At 44.4% G+C, this 27392-nt stretch overlaps 1 protein-coding gene across 2 annotated transcripts in view; it reads right to left on the bottom strand.

Annotated features, from left to right (window-relative positions):
• Positions 1-22355: 22355 nt before the first annotated feature.
• Positions 22356-27392, bottom strand: part of SAMD8 (sterile alpha motif domain containing 8) — a 49524-nt gene continuing 44487 nt past the window's right edge. For both annotated transcript variants that reach the window (XM_029060234.2, XM_001505821.5), the window contains exon 6: positions 22356-27347. In XM_029060234.2, coding sequence (XP_028916067.1) covers positions 27043-27347 — 305 coding nt within the window. In that variant the 3' untranslated portion in view covers positions 22356-27042. The remainder of the gene's footprint in view (positions 27348-27392) is intronic.

The following is a 27392-nucleotide window of genomic DNA, read 5'->3' on the forward strand; positions in this document are numbered from 1 at the left end:
TCTCCTCCAAGAGGCCTTCCCAGACTAAGTAATCCCTTTATTTCCTCTCTCAGCCCTCCCCTCTGCATCGACTATGAACTTGACTTACTCTTAAGCAGTCTGATACTCACTCCCACCCCACCATACTTTATAAATATTCTTATATTCTATTTCCCCTAACCCTAATCTATTTTAGTTTCTGTCTCCTCCTATAGATTGTACCACAAAGAGAATAGACTAGGTGATAACCAGACCCATGGCCATTCTTGAGGTCGAGTTTAAAACAACCGAGTGGGAACTGTGTTTAAATGGTTCAAAAATCCAGAAGTAAATCATTCAGACAATAAGAAGCAGTAAATTTAGTAGGAGCTGGAGGGAGATTTGTAGTTTTCATGACACATGCCGAAGTGAATTTTGGGACTTGTAGTTCTAGATGCCTGCCATCCAGCGTAACATTTTATGGGACCATTAAAAAACTGCTAGACCTAGCGTGGACAGAATTTCAAAAAGTTCCTACCTGGTTTAGGTTTGAAGAAGGCTTAAAAACATTTAGGATTTGAATTTTGTAGACTTCTCTTCATGCAGTTGGGGAAGGGGGGGGGGCGGTGGGGATTGGGTGGTGGAGAGAAACAGAGACAGAGAGACAGAGGCAGCAAAATAGCCTTTGAATAGCATTCCTAGCCCAGGTCTTTGCAGTAAAGAGAGTAAATCCAGCTGATTCAGCCCTTCTTGCTACTTGCAAAGGAAACTCTCTTTCTCTCCCTTAGGAATTCTTCTAGACTTTGTGCGGAAGGGTTTGCGGGGCTGGCTGCCCTGATCCCTGTGGGTCACCTAAAAGAAAATTACAATACCAGTGTAAAACCCAAGACCCCAAAGAAGCAGCCACTCCCCAATCCTGCTGGAGGGGCAAAGTGGCCTAATGGAAAAAGCACGGGCCTGGAACTCAAAGGGCCTGGGTTCTATTCCTGGCTCTGCCACTTTTCTGCTCTGGGACCTTGGACAAGTCACTTCACTTCTCTGTGTCTCAGCGTGGCTCACTGGAAAGAGCACGGGCTTTGGAGTCAGAGGTCATGGGTTCAAACCCCGGCTCTGCCACTTGCCAGCTGTGTGACTTTGGGCAAGTCACTTAACTTCTCGGTGCCTCAGTTCCCTCATCTGTAAAATGGGGATTAAGACTGTGAGCCCCATGTGGGACAACCTGATTCCCCTGTGTCTACCCCAGCGCTTAGAACAGTGCTCGGCACATAGTAAGCGCTTAACAAATACCAACATCATCATCATGTGTAAAATGGGGATTTAGGCTGTGAGCCCCATGTGGGACATAGACTGTGTTCAACCTGATTAGCTTGTATCTACCCCAGAGCTTAGTACAGTACCTGGCACATACCAAGTACTTAAATACCATTTTTAAAAAGAAGCCTTATAATTCTCTACTGATTAAGAGGTCCGCAACAGCATTCCATAAAACTGGACCCCCGCCCCCCAGAAGATTGATATGCCTTCACACACATCCAGCACCAGTATGTAGCAAAATGTGATAAGAGCACATGGCCACCATTTTGCCTAAATCCTTTTTATTTAACCCAAGTCTTCCCAAACTTAGAGCATTTTTCTAGGGCACCCAGGCCCTCCCAATTGCTCCAGAGACTTTGTGTTTCCCCTTTCCAGAGCCCTGAGAAGTCTAGAATGGTAACTGAACCACAAAACCTGGAGGCAGGTGCAGTGGCCAAGGAAGGCCCAAAACCCCAAATTTAAAAATCAGACATTAATGCTGGAACTGAGCAGGGAACCTAACCAATAGAAAACCAAACTGCCTGGAATATTAATAATATTTTATTTTGTTTATTTTATTTTGCACTTACTATGTGCAAAATAAAGTTACCATATTGGATGACTGGCTACCTTGAGTATTGATTGGGCCTGGGCCAGCACAGTACCAAGGTAAGAGTTGTCAGTTCAGGTAAGAGCTGTTGAGTTCTACTGTCCAGGGAGAGGGAAGAAGGGCACTGGAAGACTAAGGCTGATTAAAATAAATGATCTGTCAAACACCGTCTTCCTCTGGCTCTTTTCATTAAGACAGCTGACTGGTGTCCCTGAAAACGCAGTGAGGGGAAGGGCAGAATCCATTTTCTCTGCACGGACCCCAGCCTGAAGGCAAGCAGAGAAAGACTCTTGCGTGTGGTTTGTTTGGTTGCCGAGGCTGGCGGCCAGAGTGAGTCTCGGTAGGCCTCTTGGCGTGGCTAAGGGAACGGAGCTGAACTGGGGAAATCACAAGGGCAGCCTGGGACCCAAACAAGAAAGAAACGGCAAAGTGAAGCCAAACCTAAGGCCCCGATGCTGACTGGAAGCAACGGGGCAGAAGAAAGGCTGGTGAAAGAGGAGCTGGGGATGGAGTTCTTTCTCCCCTGCTGACGCAGCACTTTGGGGGAAGGCCTGCCTTTGTTACGGATCACTTCCCGTCCCTCCTCCTTCCCTTCCCCCAGTGTCGCTGCTCGAACTTTGGGCTGTGGGACAGCTTATGGGTTTCCCCTAGCTTTCTGGCAGAGGGACCCTGGACTCTGGCTCCTCCCTGAACAAGAAGCTGCTTATCCCACAGCCCCAAGAAAAGCAATTCTGGGTATAATGGGGCATTAGAATTAATCCCAAATGAGGACGACTAAGGAGCTCTATTTCCCCGGATGCAGGCCACCATGCTGCGGCTCTAGAAGCTTTGGGCAGAAGGTCCCTGCTTTATGCCCAAGTTCCTAATGCTTTTCATTAAAAACCACCAACTGGAGGACAGGTTTACACCATTAATCCAGCTGAATGCCTTTGAAGCGGCTTTGCTTGTTGAACTCAGGCACCTACTACTAAGCTCTCCATCCCCTTGCCCCCTCCTACCTCACCTCCCTTCTCTCTTTCTACTGCCCACCCCGTACACTCCGCTCCTCGGCTGCTCACCTCCTCACTGTCTCCCATTCACGCCTGTCCCGCCGTCGACACCTGGCTCACATCCTACCGCTGTCCTGGACTGCCCTCCCTCCTCACGTCTGCCAAACTAACTCTCTTCCCCTCTTCAGAGCCCTACTGAGAGCTCACCTCCTCCAGGAGGCCTTCCCAGACTGAACCCCCCTTTCCCTCTGCTCTCTCTCCTCTCCCCCCATCCTCTGCTCTCCCCCCCACCCTCTGCTCTTCCCCCTTCCCCTCCCCTCAGCACTGTGCTCATTTGTATATATTAATTACCCTATTTATTTTGTTAATGAGGTGTATATCTCCTTGATTCATTTTATCTTGATGATGTCATCTTGTTTTTGTTTTGTCTGTTTTGCTTTGCTGTCTCCCCCGTTTAGACTGTGAGCCCGTCACTGGGCAGGGATTGTCTCTATCTGTTGCCGAATTGTACATTCCAAGCGCGTAGTACAGTGCTCTGCACATAGTAAGCACTCAATAAATACTATTGAATGAGTGAATGAATAAATATGAGTTGGCAGTGTCATTTAAGCCTCAACAGCTTCCTCTGAGCCATCTTGCTGAAGGGGCTGTCTCCCTCCAGTGACCAGTCTCCTCTTCCCTTTCCTGCACCTTAGCCTTTAACCCTCAGTGATCGTTATAGACACCCATAAAAGAGCTGTCACTCCCTCTTCCAAGCTTTATAGAACAAAGCTCCATATACTTTCAATTACAGGGTGGTGCTGATTGCTGGCAGGGAGCCTGCCGAGAAAGTGGAGGGTGTCAGAGCACAGACCCACATGTTGAATTCTCCTATCCTTCCAGAGTCCTGAAATAGGTATCTTCTCTTTTACCTGCAGAAGAAGATAGCAGTAATACTATTTGTTAGGTGCTTACTGTGTGCAGAACACTGTATTAAGAGTTGGGAGAAAATTCGCAAGTGGTAATTAGACTTAGTCCCTGTCTCTCGGGGGCTGACATCTAGGAGTACAAGTGGGGACGAGGGGCTGAACACACATTCGTTCATTTAATCATATTGATTGAGCGCTTACTGTGTGCAAAGCACTGTACTAAGCACTTGGAAAGTACAATTTGGCAACAGATAGAGGCAATCCCTACCCAACAACGGGCTCACAATCTAGAAGCATCAGAAATGATGAGACATTAAATACAACACAAACACACAATCAAAACAAAATCAGAAGGATGTTGTGGCTAGAGAAGGAGGATTTCAGCAGGATTCAAGCTCTCGGTACCATTGTCTGCACACAGTAAGTGCTCAATAAATACCATTGATTGATTTAAGGCTCCTCGTGGCTCAGAGTCCAAGGCACACCTGTGCCCACAGCACCCATTACAGCAGCCCCCTGTCTTCCCGGGGTTTTGAGAACACCTTATACTGTGGGTGTTTTTACCTCTGGGGTGGTGGAAAGATGGAGAAAACCTGGGTGGTGCCGAGTTGTGTCGGTGCTGGTTCCCGGGGAGGCAATGTGGCGCTTAAGACATTCTGGTTGAAATGGAACAAAAACCAAAACCAAGCTTTATAAAAAACTTCACCCGAAACGTCAGGGGAACCCAGTTACTGGGGTAGCTACTAGGTTATCAAATCAGATAATCCCACGGTAAACCGTTTCTAAAACGCTGCCAGGTTTACTTCCTCACTACTCAAATTTCCAGCCAGGTCCCAGCCAGCTCGGCAGGACTCAACTCTCAGCAAATCTCAGGGAGGGGTCAGGTAATCCAGGTGTCACCCTGTATCTTGGACGAAACCCAGAGAACACTACACTTGGTCCATTCATTTTTTTCCCTCCCTTCTGGGCGGGGAACGATGGGGCAGCCAGACTCAAACCAACCTGGAGACTCAGCCAAGCAGTAGAAGCAGCATGAAGTAGCGGATAGAACATGGGCCTGGGAATCAGAAGGTCACGGGTTCTAATCCTCCTTCTTTGCAGTCTTGGTAAGAACTGTCACAGACCACCATCCACAGTCTTGGGGTCTGTTAAGCCTCCTAGACACTGCCTGGATAATAATAATAATAATAATGTTGGTATTTAAGCGCTTACTATGTGCCGAGCACTGTTCTAAGCGCTGGGGTAGACATAGGGGAATCAGGTTGTCCCACGTGGGGCTCACAGTCTTAATCCCCATTTTACAGATGAGGGAACTGAGGCACAGAGAAGTTAAGTGACTTGCCCACAGTCACACAGCCGACAAGTGGCAGAGCTGGGATTCAAACTCATGAGCCCTGACTCCAAAGCCCATGCTCTTTCCACTGAGCCACAATGCTTCTCTGGATGGATCTATCACTCTGCTTTATGCTCGCTGCTTTCTCACAAGCCGTTCATTTCCTCACTGCCCAGCTAACTTGTCCTTCTCTCTTAGCAGCAGTGTAGCTTAGTGGGAAGAGCCCTGGTTTAGGAGTCAGAGATGGTGGGTTCTAATCCTGGCTCCACCACTTGTCAGCTGCATGACCTTGGGCAAGTCACTTAACTTCTCGGTGCCTCAGTGACCTCATCTGTAAAATGGGGATTAAGACTGTGAGCCCCACGTTGGACAACCTATTTACCCTGTATCTATTCCAGAGCTTAGAACAGTGCTCAGCACTTAGCGCTTAACAAATACCAAAATTATTATTATTATTATTAATCCTGGCTCCTCCACCTTTCTGCTGTGTGACCTTGGGCAAGTCACTTCACTGGTCCTCAGTTACCTCATCTGTAAAATGGGGACTGAGACTTTGAGCCCCATGTGGGACAGAGACTGTGTCCAACCCGATCTGCTTGTATTCACTCCAACACTTAGTACAGTGCCTGGCGCATAGTTAAGCGCTTAACAAATACCATTATTATCATTATTCTTAGTTGCTGATCACCTACTGAGGCCTGCTTCTCATGCTGGAGAATGGGGAGAGGGAAAGAGAGAAGGACATTAGCTGGACAGTGAGGAAATGAGCGGCTTGTGAGAAAGCAGCGAGCATAAAGCAGAGTGAAAGATCCATCCAGGCAACGTCTGGGAGGTTTAACAGACCCCAAGACTGTGGATGATGGTCTGCGACAGTTCTTACTGAGACTGCAAAGAGAGTTAAATCAATCTTGTAGCTCTCTCTCCATTTAGAATAAATGTTTTAAAAAGGCAAATATCTGCAATCCTATTTGCAAATGCACTGACATGAGTGAATGACTCACATCAAATCACCAAGGAGAACTTGTATCCAAAAGCAGCAGCCTAAGAGTTTAGACTCCGACTCACAGAAACAGTTTCGGGAGCAACGAAGAGTGAAGTCGTCAGGAAGATGGGGAAAACATCTAAGGTTACTTAAAGGACCTAAGTCTGGTCCTGAATTTATAACACAGAGAGAACCTTCGCTGACATACCCTGCTACTGAAATGCTTACTCATTTACATATCCATTTTTCTTTCCTCTTCCCATCACATTCTGGCTGGACTTTGCTGATCTCACTGCCTCCAGTTTCTCTCCTCTCCAGTCCATGCTTCACAATTGCCCAAATCACTTACCTAAAATAAAGTTTTGCACATATGTCCTCATTCCTCTAGACTGTGAGCTCGCTGCGGGCAGAGAATGTGTCTACTCCCTCAAGCACTTAGTACAGTGTTCTTTACACAGGCAGGGAATGGGTCTATTTATTGTAATATTGTACTCTCCCAAGCACTTAGCGGAGAGCTCTGCACACAGTAAATGCTCAATAAATACAATTGAATGAATGAATAAATACTATTGATTGAATAAATGAATCCTAAACTACCTCCAGTAATTGCCCATTCCTCTCCACATCAAGTGGAAACTCCTGACCATTTGGCTTCAAAGCACTTAATCATTCTTCTCCCAACTACTTATCCACTCTCTTCTCCCACTACACCCCAACTTGCACTCAGCTCAGTGAGTAGGTGGGCTGTAAGAGAAGCGAAGTGTAAGAGCTGGGGTATAGTGAGAGAGGAGTGAAAATAAGTAGAGGGGAAGAGAAATGGTTAGGAGTTTCTGCTTAATGTGGGGAGGAATGAGCAATCATTGGAGGTTTTTGAGGAGTGGGAAGGTGTGCTTCCCCTGTCCACCCCACTTTCCCCATCCCTAGGCCTCAGTGACCTGGCCATCTACTTTATTAAGAAAATTAACACCATTAGGTGTGCACTCCCTAAACTCTACCCTGCCCCTCCTCAGGTCCTCCCCCTTCTGGCTTCCTCCTCAACTCTCCCATCCTTCCCAGCTATATTTCTAGAAGAGATCTCCTGCCTCCTCTCAAATGCCATCCCCTCCACATGCACATCCAACCCCATTCTTTTGCACCTTATCAAAACTGTTGCCCCCTTCCTCCTTCTCTCCCTAACAGTCTTCAACTGTTTGCTTTCGAATGGCTTCTCCCCCACTGCCTTCAAACATGCCTATGTCTCCCCTATCCTAAAAAACCCCTCTCTTGACCCCTCGGGTCCTTCCAGTTATTGCCCCATCTCCCTCCTAACATTCCTCTCCAAATAGCTTATCTAGTCATCTACCCCCACTGCCTCCAGTTCTCTCCTGTACCCCCTTCAAAATGGCTTCCATCCCCTTCACTCCACAGAAACTGCCCTCTCAAAAGTCACCCATGATCTCCTTCTTCACAAATCCAATGGCCTCTACTCCATCCTAATTCTCCTCGACCTCCCGGCTGCCTTCGACACTGTGGACCACCCCCTTCTCCTGGAAACGTTATCCAACCTTGACTTCACTCAATCTGTCCTCTTCTGGTTCTTCTCTTATCCCTTTGGCCATTCATCCTCAGTCTCCTTCACGGGCTCTTCCTTGGCCTCTTAACCCCTAACTGTGGGTGTCCCTCAAGGTTCAGTTCTGGGTCCCCTTCTATTTTCCATCTACACCTACTCCCTTGGAGAACTCTTTCACTCCTATGGCTTCACCTGCCATCTCTATGCAGATGATATCCAAATCTATACTCCTCCCCTGATCTCTCTCCAGGCTTGCATCTCCTCCTGCTTTCAAGACATCACTATTTGGATTTCCTCCCATCACCTCAAACTTAATATGTCCAAAACAGAGCTCCTTATCTTCCCACCCAAACCCTACCCTCTCCCTGACTTTCCCATCACTGTAGACAGCACCACCATCCTCCCATCTCAAAAGCCTGTAACCTTGGCATTATCCTTGACTCCCCTCTCTTTCAACCCACATATTCAATCTGTCACCAAATCCTGTCAGTCCCACCTTCATAACATTGTTAGAATCCACCCTTTCCTCTCCATCCAAACTGTTACCACACTAATACAATCATTCATTCTATCCCACCCAGATTACTGCATCAGCCTCCTTGCTGACCTCCAAGCCTTTGTCTCTCCCCACCCCAGTCCATACTTCACTCTGCTGCCCACATTATCTTTCTACAAAAACGTTCAGGACATATCACCCCCCTCCTCAAAGATCTCCAGTGGTTACCTATCCACCTCCTAGTCAAATAAGAACTTCTCACCATTGGCTTTAAATTACTCCATCACCTTGCTCCCTCCTACCTCACTTTGCTTCTCTCTTCCAGCGCACGTATTTCACTCCTCTGGCGCTAACCTTCTCACTGTGCCCCGATCTCACCTGCCTCACCAACGATCCACGTCCCGTCTCTGGCCTGGAATGCCCTCCCTCTTCAAATCCAACAGACAATTATCCTCCCTCCCTTCAAAGTCTTACTGAAGGCACATCTCCAAGAGGCCTTCCCAGACTAAACCCCACTTTTCCTCATCTCCCACTCCCTTCTGTGTTGCCCTGACTTACTCCCTTTGCTCTTGCCCCCACACCTCAGCCCCACAACAGTTACGTCTATATTTGTAATTTTATTTATTTGTATTGACGTCTGTCTCTCCCCTCCAGACTGTGAGCTCGTTGTGGGCAGGGAATGTCGTTGTTTATTGTTGTATTGTACTTTCCCAATTGTGTTTATTATACAAAGTAAGCGCTTAATAAACATGATTGATTGGATGAATGAATAACTGTGATTTAGAGATATGATCAGGGCAGCAGAATGAAGTAAGAACCAAAGAGGGGAAGAGACAGGAGGCAGTGAGATCGGTAAGAAATCTAATCAAGCAATCATATTTACTGAGCACTTACTGGGTGCAGAGCACTGTACTAAGCACTTGGGAGAGTACAATAACAGAGTTTATGGATACTTTCTCTGCCCAAAGCAAACTTACCAACTAGAGGGTGCTGATGCACTAGTTGAGTCAGAATATGACAAGTGTTTGGCCTAATGGGACAAAAAAGGGGGAAGGTGATTTTCCCTCCAGTCATAATGCGGGGACAAGCAAGAACAGAGAAACTGATGTAAAATAAACCAAGCCAAGGGCCCAGAGAACCCTTTGGCTCTGTGAGGAAAAATAGTTATTGCAATCTTATCTTCACCCCCAAGAACTGTTGTCCTGAAACTCTCAAAACAATGGAAAGGGAGTCTCCATAACTTCTGCCTTCCTGGAGTGAAAAATGAATAGGTCTGGAAGGAAATCTCCCATATCCATGCCCTTTCCTCATTGCCAGAGGTTGGACACTGTCTCTCTGCTAATCCTTGGGCTTTGCACTCTGCCTTCTCTGCATGCCCCTCCAGACCTGACAAACCCCCCCCACCCCCCCTGTGGATGAGTAATCAGGTTGCTTCAGGGAGATAGAATGTGCCAACATGAAACACGGGCAGTCACTTGGGGCTAATCTCTTCTTCATCGGTTGAGTAGGGGCAGAAAACATTGCAATCAGTTGTAAGTATGCCAGGGTTTTCCAACGCATTTGTAAGGGCAGAGGTGTCCAGTGACTAGGTTTTTTTTAATATAGGCTGAATTGAAACCATACTACCTCAGACTGTATCCCCAGAGCATGAAGGGTGGAATTTAGGAATGCCTACCTTGAACCAGGAAATAAAAGGACAGTTGTTAGAGGAATTGAGATCCTGAAAAAAGGACCTAATGATAATAACAATAATAGTTGCATTTTAAATTGCTTTCTATGTGCTAGCACTGTGCTTAAGCAGCGTAGCTCAGTGGAAAGAGCCTGGGCTTCGGAGTCAGGGGTCATGGGTTTGATTCCCGGCTCTGCCACTTGTCAGCTGTGTGACTGTGGGCAAGTCACTTAACTTCTCTGTGCCTCAGTTACCTCATCTGTTAAATGGGGATTAACTGTGAGCCTCACGTGGGACCACCTGATTACCCTGTATCTACCCCAGCTCTTAGAACAGTGCTCTGCACATAGTAAGCGCTTAACAAATACTAACACCATTATTATGTGCCAAGCACTGTGCTGAGCACTGAGTTAGGTCCAAGACAATCAGATTAGTCATAGTCACTGTCCCGCTTGGGGCTTTAAGTCTCCAGGGGAGGAAGAACAAGCATTGAACCCCCATTTTACAGATGAAGAAACAGGCACAGAGACGTTACCCAGCAGCAAGCGACAGAGTGGGGATTAGAACCCAGCTCTCTTGACTCCTGTGCTCCTGTCGCTAGGCCGTGCTGCTATTTTTCATCACACTCGGTTCCTCTGACATGCTTCTTTTCCTTTTCGTGATTCTTGGACCAGAGGTTGAGTGAATGGGATGAGTTGGATGTGCAGTGAATTCACAACCCCACGGAAGGGCTCAGCATGCAAGAGTCAAGGAGTCTCCTTTTTCCCTTAAGAGGGAATATATCATGGAATAGAAGGGAGATCATTCTTTTGCTCTGTATCACGGGACTTGAAAAAACAAAACAAAAACCAAACCCCAGAGGCTGCAGTACCAGGAGGAAGGAATTTCACTGATGGGAATTTGTTCCTGCAGGAGGTGGCTAAGCAGTGCCCTCTGCTGGTATCCAGCGGCATAATCATGTGCCCCAGCATGGAAGCATTAGCCGTCAGCCATAATAATAATAATGATAATACTAATAATAATGTTGGTATTTGTTAAGCGCTTACTATGTGCAGAGGTAGTCTGTTCTAAGCGCTGAGGTAATCAAGTTGTCCCACGTGAGGCTCACAGTCTTAATCCCCATTTTACAGATGAGGTAACTTGGGCCCAGAGAAGTTAAGTGATTTGCCCAAGGTCACACAGCTGACAGGTGGCAGAGCCGGGACTAATGGCTGTTTTATTTTAAAGACTCTGAAATGCAAAAGGAGAAGTTATAAAACCCTGTACCCTACCCTAACCCGGTGGTCCCTGCTTCCAAACCATCACCTTTCAGTTGTTTCCTCTTCTGACCCCTGAGGCTAGAGTGAATTTCCTGCAGTTGCTCATTCTACCAGGCTCAGAGAAAAAGATTCTGATATGCAAAGGGATCCCGCGGTCCTGGAATGCCCTCCCTCCTCACCTCCGCCAAACTAATTCTCTTCCCCTCTTCAAAACCCTACTTAAAGCTCACCTCCTCCAAGAGGCCTTCCCAGACTGAGCTCCCCTTTTCCCTCTGCTCCCCCTCTACCCTGCCCTCCCCTCCCCTCAGCTAAGCCCTCTTTTCCCCCCTTTCCCTCTGCTCCTCCTCCTCTCCCTTCCCCTCCCCTCAGCACTGTACTCTTCTGCTCAACTGTATATATTTACACTACCCTATTTATTTTGTCAATGAGATGTACATCACCTTGATTCTATTTATTTGCTATTGTTTTAATGAGATGTTCATCCCCTTGATTCTATTTATTGCTACTGTTCTTGTCTGTCCGTCTCTTCCGATTAGACTGTAAGCCCGTCGAAGGGCAGGGACTGTCTCTATCTGTTACCGATTTGTCCATTCCAAGCGCTTAGTACAGTGCTCTGCACATAGTAAGCGCTCAATAAATACTATTGAATGAATGAAAAAAGAAAGAGAAGTTATAAAACCCTGAACCCTATCCCAAACCGGCAGCCCTGTTTCCAAACCATCACCCTTAAGATAAGGTTCCTCCTCCTCTGATCCCTAAGGCTAGAGTAGATTTCTTTCCTACAACTGCTCATTCTACAAGGCTCGGAGAAAAAGGCTCTGATATGCAAAAAGAAAGAGAAGTTATAAAGCCCTGAACCCTATCCCAACCCGGTGGCCCAGCTTCCAAACCACCACCTTTAAGATAATAATAATAACAATGTTGGAATTTGTTAAGCACTTACTATATGCAGAGCACTGTTCAAAGCGCTGGGGTAGATACAAGGTCAGCAGATTGTCCCACGTGAAGCTCACAGTCTTCATCCTCATTTTGCAGATGAGGTAACTGAGGCACAGAAAAGTTAAGTGACTTGCCCACAGTCACACAGCGGACAAGTGGCAGAACCGGGATGTTTCCTCCTCTTCTGACCTCTGAGGCTAGAGTGAATTTCTTTCCTGCAACTGCTCATTCTACCAGGCTCTGAGAAAAAGGCTCAACGGGACCCCAAAAAGGGCTCCATTAGGCAAACATTCCAGGAACAGCAAATTCTCTCCCCCTACTCCTTCAGACTGTGGGCAGCCAGGGAAGACAGTCTGTTCTGACCGTGCAGTCTAGTGGAAAGAGCAGGGCTCTGATCTTGGTTCCAACTTCCTTGTTTCTCTGGCCTGTTGAATCAACCTCCCAGTATCTCAGCTTCCTAATTTGTAAAATGGTAATAACACTTGCTTCTCCCTCCCTTACTGGGATGTTGAGAAGACACCACCGATTGATTGATGTTAAAGCGCGTTGGAAAAATAAAAGTGCTTTACAATTTCCAGGCACAGCTCTCTCTAGTTATTGCCGCATCTCTCTCCTACCATTCTGGTCCAAACCCCTTGAGCTGGCTGTCCGCACCTGTGGCTTCCATTTTCTCTCCTCCAGTTCTCTTCTTGACCCTCTAGAATCTTGCTTCTACCCTCTTCACTGCACAGAAACAGCCTTCACAGCATGGCTCAGTGGAAAGAGCATGGGCTTGGGAGTCAGAGGTCATGAGTTTGAATCCCGACTCTGCCACTTGTCAGCTGTGTGACTGTGGGCAAGTCACTTAACTTCTCCGTGCCTCAGTTACCTCATCTGTAAAATGGGGATTACCTGTGAGCCTCACGTGGGACAACCTGATCACCCTGTATCTACCCCAGTGCTTAGAACAGTGCTCGGCACATAGTAGGCGCTTTACAAATACCAACATTATTAAAGGTCACCAGTGATCTCCTTCATGCTAAATCCAACAGCGTCTACTCCATCTGAACCCTTCTTGACCTCTCAACTATATTCAACTGAAGACCACCCCCTTCTCCTGGAAACATTATCCAATCCTGACGTCACAGACACTGTCCTCTCCTGGTTCTTCTATCTCTGTGGCTGCTCATTTTCAGTCTCTTTCGTGGGCTGTTCTACCTCCCACCCCTTAACCGTGCAAGTCCCTAAAGGTTCAGTTCTGGGACCCCTTCTATTCTCTATTTAATAATAATAATAACAATGTTGGTATTTGTTAAGCTCTATGTGACGAGCACTGTTCTAAGTGCTGGGGGAGATACAGGGTAATCAGGTTGTCCCTCGTGGGGCTCACAATCTTAATCCCCATTTTACAGATGAGGTAACTGGGCAAGTCACTTAACTTCTCGGTGCCTCAAAGTCACACCCAATTTTGGATTGGATTCACACCCAATCTCTTGGAGAAGTCACTAACTCCCATGGCTTCAACTCCCATCTCTATGCAGACGATGCCCAAACCTACATCTCCAGCCCTGATTTTTCTCCTTCTCTGCAGTCTCATATTTCCTCCTGCCTTCAGGACATCTCTACCTGGATGACCTGCCTACACCTCAAAGTTAACATGTCCAAAACAGAACTCCTCATTTTCCCATCCAAACCCTCTCCTCCACTTGACTTTCCCATCACTGTAGACAACACCATGGTGTAGTGGATAGATCATGGGCCTGGGAATCAGTGAGTTCTAATCTCTCCTCCGCCACTTGTCCGCTGTGTTACCTTGGGGAAGTCACTTCACTTCTCTGTGTTTCAGTAACCTTATAATAATAATAATAATGTTGGTATTTAAATGCTTACTACGTGCCGAGCACTGTTCTAAGCGCTGGGGTAGATACGGGTCATCAGGTTGTCCCACGTGAGGCTCACAGTTAATCCCCATTTTACAGATGAGGGAACTGAGGCACAGAGAAGTTAAGTGACTTGCCCACAGTCACACAGCTGACAAGTGGCAGAGCCGGGAGTCGAACCCATGATCTCTGACTCCGAAGCCCAGGCTCTTTCTACTAAGCCACGCTGCTCGAGACCCACAAGCCCCACGTGGCACAGGGATTGCTTCCAACCTTATGTGCTTGTATCCATCCCAGAGCTTAGTACAGTGCCTGGCACATAGTTAGCGCTTAACAAATACCATTATTATTATCCTATCTCACAAGCCAATAACCTTGATATTACCCTTGATTCATCTCTCTCATTCAACCCACATATTCAATCTAACACCAAATCCTGTCGATTCAATCTTCACATCACTAAAATCCACCCTTTCCTCTCCAACCAGTCCACCTCCACATTGTTCCAAGCATTCATTAAAACAATCCATCATTCGTATTTATTGAGTGCTTACCATGTGCAGAGCACTCTACTAAGCACTGGGGAGAGTACAATATAACAGAGTTTGGTAGATGTTCCCTGTCCACCAGGAGCTTACAGTCGGTCTAGAGGGGGAGAGATATATTAATATACATTAATTATGGATATATATGTGAGTGCTATGGGGCTGAGGGAAGGGTGAGTAAAGAATGAAAATCCAAATGCAAGGGAGATGCAGAAGGAAGGGGGAGAAAAGGAGATAAGGGCTTAATCAGAGAAGGCCCCTTAGAGGAGATATGCTTTTAATAAGGTTTTGAAGCTGGGGAGAGTTACCTGTCGCATGTGAAGAGGGATGGCATGCCAAGCTAGAGGCAGGTCGTGGGAGAGACGTCGGCAACGTGATAGAAGAGACGGAGGTACGTGAGTAAGTTGGCATCAGTGGAGATAAGTGTACCGGCTGGGTTGTAGTAGGAGAGTAGCAAGGTGAGGTGGGAGTGGGCAAGGTGATGGAGTGCTTTAAAGTCAAAGGTAAGGAGTTTCTGGTTTACGCAGAGATGGATGGACAACCACTGAAGGTTCTTGAGTGGGAAAATATGGACTGAATGGTTTGTAGAAAAATGATCCAGGCAGCAGAATGAAGAATGGACTGGAATGGAGAGACAGGAGGCAGGGAGGTCAGCAAGGAGGCTGATGCAGTGATCAAGGCGAGATAAGACAAATACGTGGATTAACAGGGTAGCAGTTGGGATGGAGAGGAAAAGGCAAATTTTAGTGGCATTGTGCAGGTTGAACTAACAGGATTTGGTGAGACTGAATACGTGGGAAGAATGAGAGAGATGAGTCAAAGATTAATTAATGTTGGTATTTGTTAAGCGCTTACTATGTGCAGAGCACTGTTCTAAGCGCTGGGGGAGATACACGGGGTAATCAGGATGTCCCACGGGAGGCTCACAGTTAATCCCCATTTTACAGATGAGGTAGCTGAGGCACAGAGCAGTGAAGTGACTTGCCCACAGTCACACAGCGGACAAGTGGCAGAGCCGGGATTCAAGCCCATGACCTCTGACTCCCAAGCCTGGGCTCTTTCCACTGAGCCACGCTGCTTCTCTGATAACACCAAGGTTATGGGCTCGTGAGTCAGGGTGGATGGTGATGTTGTCTACACTGATGGAAAAGTCAGGGGAGGACAGGGTTTGGATAGGGAGATAAGAAGTTCTGCTTTGGACATTTATTCCATTCTATCCCACCTTGACAGTCGCATCAGATTCCTTGCTGACTTCCTGTCTCTTCTCTTTCCCAACTGCAATCCCTTCTTCATTCTGCTGCCTGGATGATTTTTCTATGAAACCATTCAGGCCATGTTTCCCTGTTCCTCAAGAACCTCCAGTAGTTGCCTATCAGTGGGCAATTCAAGGCAGAATTTGGCCCCTCCTATCTTACGTCACTGATTTCTTTCTCCAACCCAGCCCACACACTTTGCTCCTCTAATGCCAACCTATTCGCTGTACCTCGATCTCATCTATCTCACTGGTGACCTCTCGCCCAAGTCCTGCCACTGGACTGTAATGCCCTCCCTCCTCATTCATTTATTCAATCGCATTTGAGTGCTTACTGTATGCCGAGCACTGTATTAAGCGCTTGGATTGTACAATCAGCAACAGAGAGAGACAATCCCTGCCCAACAACGGGCTTTATTCACTTGTCTCTCAGCCCTGCAGCACTTATGTACATATCCATAATTTATTAATTTATGTTAATGTCTGCCTCCCCATCTATACTGTAAGCTAATTTTGGGCACGGAACATGCCCACCAACTATGTTATATTGTACTCTCCTGAAGACTTAGTACAGTGTTCTGCACATGGTAAGCACTCAATAAATATAACGTTTAGGCTGCGAGCCCGTCATTGGGCAGGGATTGTCTCTATCTGTTGCCGAATTGTACATTCCAAGCACTTAGTACAGTGCTCTGCACACAGTAAGCGCTCAATAAATACTATTGAATAAATGACTGCATCAAATTCTTATTGCACTGGAGAACATATGCCTATGGAGGGTGTTCCCATATTTCAAGAGAACTTCTGCCATTTGCATTCAGTGGTATCTATTGAGGGTATTTATTGAAAAACACTGCATTAAGTATTGGGGAAGAACGCAGTTAAGAATAAAATTTGATTCCTGGGTCTCACAGGGCACTCAATCTAGGACAGGGTCTGTTTGGAAGATTTACAAAGTCTTAAGGAAGTTACAAACTTTTTGTGGACTAGTTATTCCTTTGTACTCCCCGCACGGCCCATTTACATGGAAGGATTAACTCTGGTTTTCCTCTTTCCCCCCCTCCCTTCTTTCTTTGCATCCATTCAACAACATCAATACTATTATTATTATTCCATTTCCAACATTAACGGGCCAAGGCGAGTAATTTGGGGCAGCACAGAGAATGAGCCAGTATTTCCTGGTCACATTTGGTATTAGCTTAACCCTGTTCACTATCACAAAATGAAAATCCAGGCTCCATCAAAACTTTAAAATAAAACAAATGGTGCCACCTGAATTAGATCAAAATCTGTCTCTCCCCACTCTAATCCTTACTTCACTTTGCTGCCTGGATCATTTTCCTAAAAAAAATTCCATCCACGTTTCTCCAATCTTCAAGAATCTCTATTAGTTGCCCAACCATCTCTGCATCAAAAAGAAACTCTTTACCATTGGCTTTGAAGCACTCAGTTTGTCCCCTCCTATGATTTTCTATTACAACCAGGTCCGCACACTTTGCTTGTCCAATGCCAACCTATTCGCAGTACTTCATTCTTACCTACCTCCCCGCTGACCCCTTGCCCAGTGTCTTCCTTCTGGTCTGAAACTTTCACTGGCTTTGTATTCAACAGACCACGACGCTCCCCACCTTTAAATCATTATTAAAACCACATCTTCTCCAAAAGACCTTCTCCAACTAAGCCTTCGTTTCTCCTACTCCCTCTCTTTTGTGTTGCCTATGCTCTTCGATCTGTACATTTTCAGCACTTGACATTCGCTAAAGCTTCAGCCCCACAGCACTTATGTATGTATCCGCAATGTATTAAGCTCGCTGTGGGCTGGGAGCATGTCTACCAACTCTATTGGACTGTACTGTTCCAAGCATTCAGTACAGGGCTCTGCACACAGTAAGCACTCAATAAATACGGCTGAATGATCAAATAATCCTTGGGGATAAGCCCCATGACTCTTTCTTGGCCACACAGTCCTCATAATAATAATAAAAATAATAATAATGGTATTTGTTAAGCAGTGTGGCTCAGTGGAAAGAGCACAGGCTTGGGACTGAGGTCATGGGTTCGAATCCCGACTCTGCCACTTGTCAGCTGTGTGACTGTGGGCAAGTCACTTAAGTTCTCTGTGCCTGTTACCTCATCTGTAAAATGGGGATGAAGACTGTGAGCCTCATATGAGACAACCTGATTACCCTGTATCTACCCCAGCACTTAGAACAGTGCTCTGCACATAGTAAGCGCTTAACAAATACCAACATTATTAAATACTAAAATCAATGAAAATTGCTAAGCCATGGAACAAGGGAACTGAGCGAATGATAGGCTACATTGAAAATAAAAACTGTTCAACCTTTGAAACCATTTTATTTTCTCACTGGTGTCCTTAGGAAATGAGTTTCCAAAAAGACATAATAGTGCTAATAGTAGCCGCAGTAGTATTTATTGAGCGCCTACTTGGAGCAGTGCTTGGGTGCTTGGGAAGTCCAGAAGATAGAATAATAATAATAATGATGGTATTTTGTTAAGCACTTACTATGTGCCAAGCACTGTTCTAAGCACTGGGGTAGATACAGGGTAATCAGGCTGTCCCACGTGGGGGTCACAGTCTTAATCCCCATTTTCCAGCTGAGGTAACTGAGGCACAGAGAAGTTAAGTGACTGGCCCAAGGTCCCACAGCAGGCAAGTGGCAGACCCGGGATTAGAACCTATGTCCTCTGACTCCCAAGCCCGGGCTCTTTCCACTAAGCCACGCTGCTTCTCAGAGAAGTGACATGTTCCCTTGCCCACATTTGTTAAATTTGAAAAAGAAATGATTCGATCATTGGAATCTGCACCTTAAGACCTCTAAAGCACATCACATTTAAGTAGCCTTTCCTACTAGAGTTCCAGGTTGTGACAATGTTTAAGAAAAAACCCTGGCATGTCCTTTGGAAATAGTCCAATGCCTCAGAAACAACTGGACGTGGACCATATATCAATGTTTAAGAAAAATCAAGATTTTGATTAGACTCCAAATTTTTTTATTTTCATTTTACTATATTTGCTAAGGGCTTACTATGTGCCGAGCACCATTCTAAATACTGGGATAGATACAAATTAATCAGGTTGGACACAGTCTGTACCACGTGGGGTTTACAGTCTAAGCAGGAGGGAGAACAGGTATACAATTCCCACTCTACAGCTAACAGGCACAGAGAATTTAAGTGACTTTTCCAAGGTGGCAGCAAGTAATTTGTGGAGGCAACATTAATAATGTGCCAAGCACTGTTTTAAGTGCTGGGGTAGATAAAAGTTAATCAGGTTGGATATTAGAACCCAGGAGAAGCAGCACGGCTTAGTGGAAAGAACACAGACTTGGGAGTCAGAAGACCTGAGTTCTAATTCATTCATTCATTCACTATTTATTGAGCGCTTACTATGTGCAGAGCACTGTACTAAGCACTTGGAATGGACAATTCGGCAACAGATAGAGACAATCCCTGCCCACTGACGGGCTCACAGTCTAATCGGGGAAGATAGATAAAAACAGTAGCAATAAATAGAATCAAGGGGATGTACATCTCATTAACAAAATAAATAGGGAAATAAAAATATATACAAATGAGATGAGCACAGTGCTGAGGGGAGGGGAAGAGAGAGGGGGAGGAGCAGAGGGAAACGGGGGGAAAGGGGATTTAGAATCCTAGTTCTGCCACATGGCTGCTGCAAAACTCTTAAATTTTGTGCCTCAATTACCTGACCTGTAAAATGGGGATTAACTCTTACTCTCTCCTGCTTAGACTATGAGGCCCATGTGAGGCCAGATTAATTTGTATCTACCCCAGTGCTTAGCACAAAGTAAGCACTGAAGTACCACAAGGATAATTATTGTCATAACTTGGTCCTCTGACTCCCAAATCTGTGCTTTTTTCCACTAAGCCACACTGCTTCTCTAGGAATTCATTCATTCAATAGTATTTATTGAGCACTTACTGTGTGCAGAGCACTGTACTAAGCGCTTGGAATGGACAATTCTGCAACAGATAGAAACAATCCCTGCCCACTAAAGGGCTCACTAGGAATCTTCAGATATCAATATCTGCTTCTCTAGGAATCTACAGAAAAACACCTTCTTTAGTTGTCAACTTTCTGAAGATGAGATTTGATCTCACCAAAGGCCCTCAGACTGCATTCCCAGTGCCAACAGCCTGCAGATGAAGATCCGGAATTGCTCCTTTCGGAAAATCTCGTCTTGAGTTTCATTTGATTAGCCCTCCTCTTAATGAAGGCTGCTGGAAGCACAGTGAAAAATAGAAACTGCAGTCTTGTGCCTTCAGAGTTGACTTTAAATTTGGGGAAGGGAATTGGACTTCGAGGCCCATAACTTATTACTCTTTTAGTGATCATCTGACATAGTAGAAAACAATTATTCTCATCTAGTACTAAGGCATTTTATTATTGCAAAAGGTTCTTAAACCATTTTCATTTTTTCTTCATCATCACACAGTGAGGTGTGCTTCTCTGAGAGACAGTAAGGCATTTTGTGATAAAGTTTTTCTGTCAGGGAAAGTTCTACACACAAGCGCTCATTTCTAAAATCCAGAAATGAGCTTAAAAACAGTTAACCACAGTAATTCAACACAAAGCATGGGTCAAAAGTGCTAAAAGCTAGATCTGTTTGGTGACTGGAATTGCTAAGGCAAGCAGGAATAACTTCAAGTACTGCTGCTCTCCTCTGAGCTTCTCTTTGGTCATTAGTCATTACAGAGAAGCAGCGTGGCTCAGTGGAAAGAGCACGGGCTTTGGAGTCAGAGGTCATAAGTTCGAATCCCAGCTCTGCCACTTGTCAGCTGTGTGACTGTGAGCAAGTCACTTAACTTCTCTGTGCCTCAGTTACCTCATCTGTAAAATGGGGATGAAGACTGTGAGCCCCACGTGGGACAACCTGATTCCCCTGTGTCTACCCCAGCGCTTAGAACAGTGCACTGCACATAGTAAGCGCTTAACAAATACCAACATTATTTATTATTAGTTTGCAGCTGAGTTTAGAAGATGACTTCCTCCAATGACTCCAACTTAAAACACATAAAACAAATTACCCAAATTTTCCTGTTCCTCCCCAAAGTATCAACACTCCTGAGGACTGGTCCCATCTTCTCTAGACTGTGAGCTTCTTATGGTGATAACAACAACAATAATAATAATGGCATTTGTTAAGCGCTTACCATGTGCCAGGCACTGCATCAAGCACTGGAGTGGATTCAAACAAATCGAGTCGGACACAGTCCCTGTCCCACATAGGACTCAGTCTCAATCCCCATTTTACAGATGAAGTAACTGAGGCACAGAGAAGTGAAATGACTTGCCCAAGATCACACAGCAAACAAGTGGCAAAGTGTGATCAGAACCCATGACCTTGTAGAGAAGTAGCATGGCTCAGTGGAAAGAGCACGGGTTTAGGAGTCAGAGGTCACGGGTTCTAATCCCAGCTCTGCCACCTGTCAGCTGCGTGACTTTGGGCACGTCACTTAACCTCTCCATGTCTCAGTTACCTCAACTGTAAAATGGGGATTAAGACTGTGAGCCCCACGTGGGGCGACCTGATTCCCTTGTATCTACCCCGGTGCTTACCACAGTGCTCGGTACACAGTAAGCGTTTAACAAACACCAAAAATAATAATATTACCATTATTATTCTGACTCCCAGGCCCATGCTCTATCCTTATGTTCTTGTGAGGGAATGTGTCTACCAACTCTGTTGTACTCTCCCAACCACTTTGTATGGTGTTCTGCACACAGTAAGCACTCAATAAATACGACTGATTTTCCAAAAAGAAAATATATTGGGTTTAAAAGCGTGCCACCGATAACTTGTCCCATTCTCTTCCCCCTTGTCCAGCAGAGAAAAATCTCCTGGAAACCCCTTCTGGGATTCTCCCTTTCAACTATGCTAATGCCTAGCTGAAAGAAGCATTTTGAAATCATGACTACCAACTCTGTTGCACTGTACTCTGACCAGAGTTCAACACAATTCTCTGCACACAGTTAAGTGCTCAATAAATCCCCTTGGTTGACTGATTGTTTGATGGCCTCTGCTGGAGCAGCACTAGGAAGATGTTGTGGAAGGCTGGGAATTAGCTCGGCCAAATCAGCTGATCTTTGGCCCATCTTGGTCTGGTGGAAAGAACTCGGGCCTGGGAGTCAGAAGACCCGGGTTCTAATCCCAGTTTTGCCCCTTGTCTGCTGTATGACCTTGGGTAAGTCATTTACCTTCTCTGTGCCTCAGTTACCTCATCTGTAAAATGGGGATTAATACTGTGGGGACTATGTGGGACAGGGACTGTGTTCAGCCCGATTATCTGGTATCTTCTTCAGGAGTTGTTGGGTAGGGACTGACTCTATTTGTTGCTGAGCTGTACTTTCCAAGTCCTTAGTATAGTGCTCTGCACACAGTAAGTGCTCAATAAATACGATTGAATGAATGAATGAATGAGTACAGTGCCTGGTGCAGAGTAAGCGCTTACACACACTTCCCCACACAAAAAGTTGTGTCTGTTTCCCACCTTTTAGTCCCATCTGGGCCAGTGATGGGAAAGAAGAAGCTGTGCCCAACATTCATCTTTGTGTAAATAGATAAAAGGATTCTAGCTACAGGTGCTCTATACTAGTCAGAACAGCTAGTATTCTTCTCAAAAGAACAGTAATGCAAGAGCTATTTCAGTAAAATAAAAGACTTTAACCAGACTTTCAAAGGTTTTATTTTTAGTGCTTTTAAATATTTGTTTTAATACAACAAAGATATAAAATAATATATTAATTAAATCTGGGTTTAATTTTAGAGTCAAGACAATATTTATTTATTTACAATACTGTGCTTCAAGGTACGCTGTCATGGGTATTTTTACACCTTCAAGTAACACTAGTTTCTCTGAGGAGTGGGAGGGAGGCATTCGGAACGAGTGCAACCTTCAAAATGAAATATTTACATTTTAGTTGAGAGTAGCTCCCGCAAACCCTTTTGAACACCAGCTTCCGTGTCCTTCGTTAGTACAACGTACATCGAATGACTCCAGAGTTCCAACATTTTACTTGAATGATGAATGGCTAGAAAACTGTTAAATGGCAATATTTTAACATTACTACCCACTCACCGAGCTAACGGTGGTTCAGTTCTTCAGCCTCCACCCGGCAGCGTTTTAAAAATAGACTAAGATTGGGAGGCATTGAGTTTGAAACATGAACACTGCATCCTAATCTCAGCATCTCTCCAAGCACCAACTATGAGCGCCGTGAAGCAATTTACACCGCGATACACAGTTCTCAGAAGAATGCTTCTTAGTGTTGTTCTGTTGGTTTCGGTCAGAAGGTGTGGTAAGGAGCAGCCTGTTAATGAGGGCCAGTGAAATACGATTTGGAAGAGTAAGCCTACGCTTCTTCTAGGCTCAGTGAAAAATAACCAATCATATTTCATTCACTAGAAATTGGTAGGCCTTGGAAACAATATACACAATGAACCTAATCTTTTCAAATCTTAAGAAACAACATAAAAGCATTATAATTTCTCACTGACCAGCTGAGTCACCTTGGCTCTTGATGCCCAATATCACATTCCAGTTTGCTCTGAGGTAATTCAATTTCCAAGCCTTTATCCAACACAAACTGCTACAGCTGCCTAGTAGAATTGGCATTATAACTGGCATATTTTGTTGGCTTTGAGAGTGTTCAAAAAAAACCAATACTGTTTAGAAAACATCAAGATATTGATCCTAACATTCCTTAAATAATTATCTTTTAGGACTGACAGATGACTGAAAACAATTATCTTCTTAAACTTCTTACAGGATGGAATAATTAATGAAAATAATTATTTTGTTAAGTGATACCTCAAGTCTATAAAGAGATCACTGAAGTATTAAATTTAGTTGATTAGCAAATTAAAAGAATTTGTTAGATGCTCAGGCATTTTCTAATTAGTGTCACAAAAAAGTAACTGTGATAGTTACTTTTTGTTAAAAACACAGTAGCGAGTTAGTGTTACAGATGCTACTTTAAACAGAAAATATCAACAGATTTCCTGAAAATCTATTCTGTTTAAAGTACAGAGATCTGTGCAATGAATCCACACGATACTCTGCTCTTCTCACGCCTCACTTTTTCAGGGCTCTTTTGAGCCACGCAACAACACATTTGCAGTCAGTGCTCACGCGTGCTGAAAGATTTTAAAATCTGCAAGCGTACCAACGATTATGGCAAGTTTCTGGTTGGCGGAGTTTCCTTTTTCAACCAATATTCCTTCAACTTTCTCTTCCCAAGGCAAAGTCTCTCACTGGTTTCAGTTTTTAAAAGACCAAAGTAGCCAGAGAGGCATGATATTTGCTTGGTTTCTGAATTCTGGTTCCCTCAATTTAGTTCTAGAGGTCCTGGCAGTGGGAAAGAGGAACATTTTCAGAGAGGCACAGTGGGGCTACCTTGAGGAATGGAAAAGGTTTTCCCCAAGCAAATATCATCCCAGTACTTGGCACTGATTTCCCTCACAGCTCCTCCTTCTCGGTCACTAAGTGTCCGTAGTGGTGAAAACACCATCCAGGCTGAGGCAGGCGGCACTGAGCCCCAAAACTGCACACACGAACTGCAGATGAGATGTAAAATCTCTCTTTTAAATCCCAAAAAGCAAAATCTTTTGCCTCTCCTTACATAACACCTCCTTGGAACTGTCACGAAGGAAGTGTGCAATAGGGAGGAATTCTTGGTGACCTAAGTCCCTTAAAGTCACAGTAGTAGAATAAAACGAAACAATGGTAACGACCTAGCTGTGCAGCTTTCCCTAGCGAGACCAAAATGTAAACATCAGTATGCAACCTTAACTTACGGTTTGGGTCTCAGCGAGAGAAAGGAAAATATCTCTTACAAAAGCAGGAAATTTCAGGACAAAAAAGTAACAAAAATTTAAATTTCACATTGAAAAAGCCAAAAGGGATTTTGCCTCAAAGTATTCCAGGAAAGAGACTTTGAGATGATCACTTTTGTTTATGTAAACAGTGTCTTGTAATAATTTTTTACAATAAATGAGAAGCCTTAGCTTATATTTTGCTTCGACAGTAGCAATGACTACATGCAAGACCAAAAACTGATTTCACAATTCTGACAGCTAATTAATCCAGCCAGCAGTCCGGGGCTCGGTGCTCTCAATGTCAATGGCTCTGCAAAGTTAATTGCATTTTTGATTTCTATTTCTTTCTATCCTAGAAAGCACACGAAAGAAATGTGGCCAACTTTTAGGAAAAATTTATCACACTTTCAACATAGCTGAATTAATGTGAGGGTTTTTTTTTTTTCCACAGTTGTCCAAAAGCAAGAATCTGGTCTTCCCTAAGTGACACTATTCCTATGTTCCCAAGGGGTACGTGCACATCTCCTCTGCCAGCCATAAAATAAAGCAAGATCACGACCACCCTCTGACCTCCAGGGTAGGAGTGGGTCCGGTTTAATATTAGCGAAAGGAGCCATCATTGTTCCCCCTCATCCTAAAGCTGACTCAATATTTTTGAATGAAATGCTAGCATTTTTGTCCCCAGCACATATTACGATTTGCAATCTAAGATGTTATAAGTGGAAGTGTCAGACAATGGAGCATAATAAAGCTTAAATTAGCTTGGTTCCACATACAATTTCTCACCCAGACAGTCATGCGTGAACTAACATGGCAGTTCCTAACTCAGAGTTCAAAGCAGACCCAAATTGAGGTCATGCAGTACTAGATGAAAACCTTGCAGATGAAAGAAACATTACCCTTTTCTTGCTATTCATTCTGGAAATTCGGAAGGTTATAAATAAAATGTAGTAAATTAAAGTGCTAAATGAAAAGATGTTCTAGTGCAGATCTAGTGGCCTCATTTGGGACCTCAAAAAATATATCAAATCCAGCACTGCCTCAAATTTCATGAGTTTAAAAAGGAGAATTCGATGGCACAATTAAGATTCGATGTGAAGAAGCTTGGTAGCTGGACAGGGGATGAGCCTGCCCCCAGAGGACTTCAAATTCTAGATTCAAATTCCAGTTCTCCAGTCCCAACCACAAATCAGGATTGTGGAAAAAAAAAAAAGTGGCTAATGGGTCACAGAAGCTACATGACTCAGAACACTTAACTTCTAGTGTTGTAAACAAGCAGCTTATTTTAATTTGCTGACTGCTAAAATAAGATTATGCAGGCAGAGTTTATATACAAGTTTGTAAAATAAAAAATCTGGTCCATGTTCATATAATATGGAGACTTGCTGATAATGAATAAATTGGTATTAGAAATTTCAGGGTCCTCCCCTTCCCCCAAATTAAAAAGCAAAACAATTTTTGAAATTTACTATTATTTCTTTTCTGGGGGGAGAGGGAGATGGGAGAAAGGAGGGGGGAAGGCAGGGGAAAAATACTACATGCACGCTTCCCCAGATAAACGGCACATAAAATATTTCACAATAGTACTAGAAAGCCCTATCTTGTTAATTAAATAACCTACCCAAATTATATATACATACATACGTATGTATACGTATATATATATATATAGGTTTGGGTTGCCAATTTTATGACAAAAGGATCAACACAAAGTTTCCAGGTGGCTGTACCACCAAAATTAGGCCAAATTAATTTTCAGTAACTGTGGCTATTCTTCCCTCAAACATCTACTGAAGTGCCACAAGAAGGCCACAAAATGGAAGGAGGAAGGAGGTTACTGTTTGATCCCTTTATGTAAGCTCTGGTTACAAATGCCAGTGCTGTCCCTGACAAAAATTGTACCTGTCAGAGGCAAGTGATTTCTTCTTGGCATTCTGTTTACCTTATTCATTGCTCCTCTTATTTCTCCTACTTTCAGAAATCCTGGTGCGCAGTTATATATTTTTCTTGGAGCTGGTGTTTCAGAAAGCACACATTTCTCAAAATGTTAGCCACTCTTAGGGGTTTCAAATTATAAAACATGCACAGATCATTTTAAAGGCTGAGTATTGCTCAATTTTTTCTTTGAAGAAAACCAGCATCTTCAAAAAAATATTAGGTGATGTTCTTGATAGAAGTGTACCAGGAATCAGCAGAGATCCCTTCAATCAGAAAAGCAGCTTAATGTTAAGTTTAGTGAACAGATATTAAACAGGCACTGGTTACATCCTGCCCTCAGGCCTAACATAAACCTGACTAAAGGATACAAACTACTTAAGTTTCTGTTCAACTGAGGGAACATCTACTTGAGGCCCTGGATAGTCTAGCCTTACTTATTACAATCACAAACTTATAAAGCACAGGAAGCAGCGCTTTGGGAATGTTCAAGCCAAGAAGCAAGGCATCTGGAGACAATGTGCGGAGAAAAAAAAATAATGGTACGCCTAATGTTTACTTCTTGAGGAGATTAAATCACGACTCTTTTACAGGGCCATTCTTCATCCAATTAACCGTTTCATTATTGCTGGTTTTGCGAAAGGCCAACAATACTCATTAGGAACTGTACCATTTACATTGCATTCAAAAAAGGAAAACATTGGGAACCAAATCCTTGCTCTTCTACTCTGCTGATATGCTCTGGTATTGGCCAGCGTGTGATAATACAAAAAGAGTCTCGTGGTGATATAAAACGCGATAAACACATCGATCGAGTAATGTTCATGTGCAGCCAAAATGAAGAAGATTCCAAAGAGGTTGAGGACCCAAGATAAAGTGTGCAAGAAGTTCCAGCTCCTTGGTGTATCTGGAAAGAGGACAGAGAATTTTGTTTAAGACTACGTGCACTGAA

Source organism: Ornithorhynchus anatinus, chromosome 3 (genome assembly GCF_004115215.2).
Source record: "Ornithorhynchus anatinus isolate Pmale09 chromosome 3, mOrnAna1.pri.v4, whole genome shotgun sequence".
NCBI lineage: Eukaryota > Metazoa > Chordata > Mammalia > Monotremata > Ornithorhynchidae > Ornithorhynchus > Ornithorhynchus anatinus.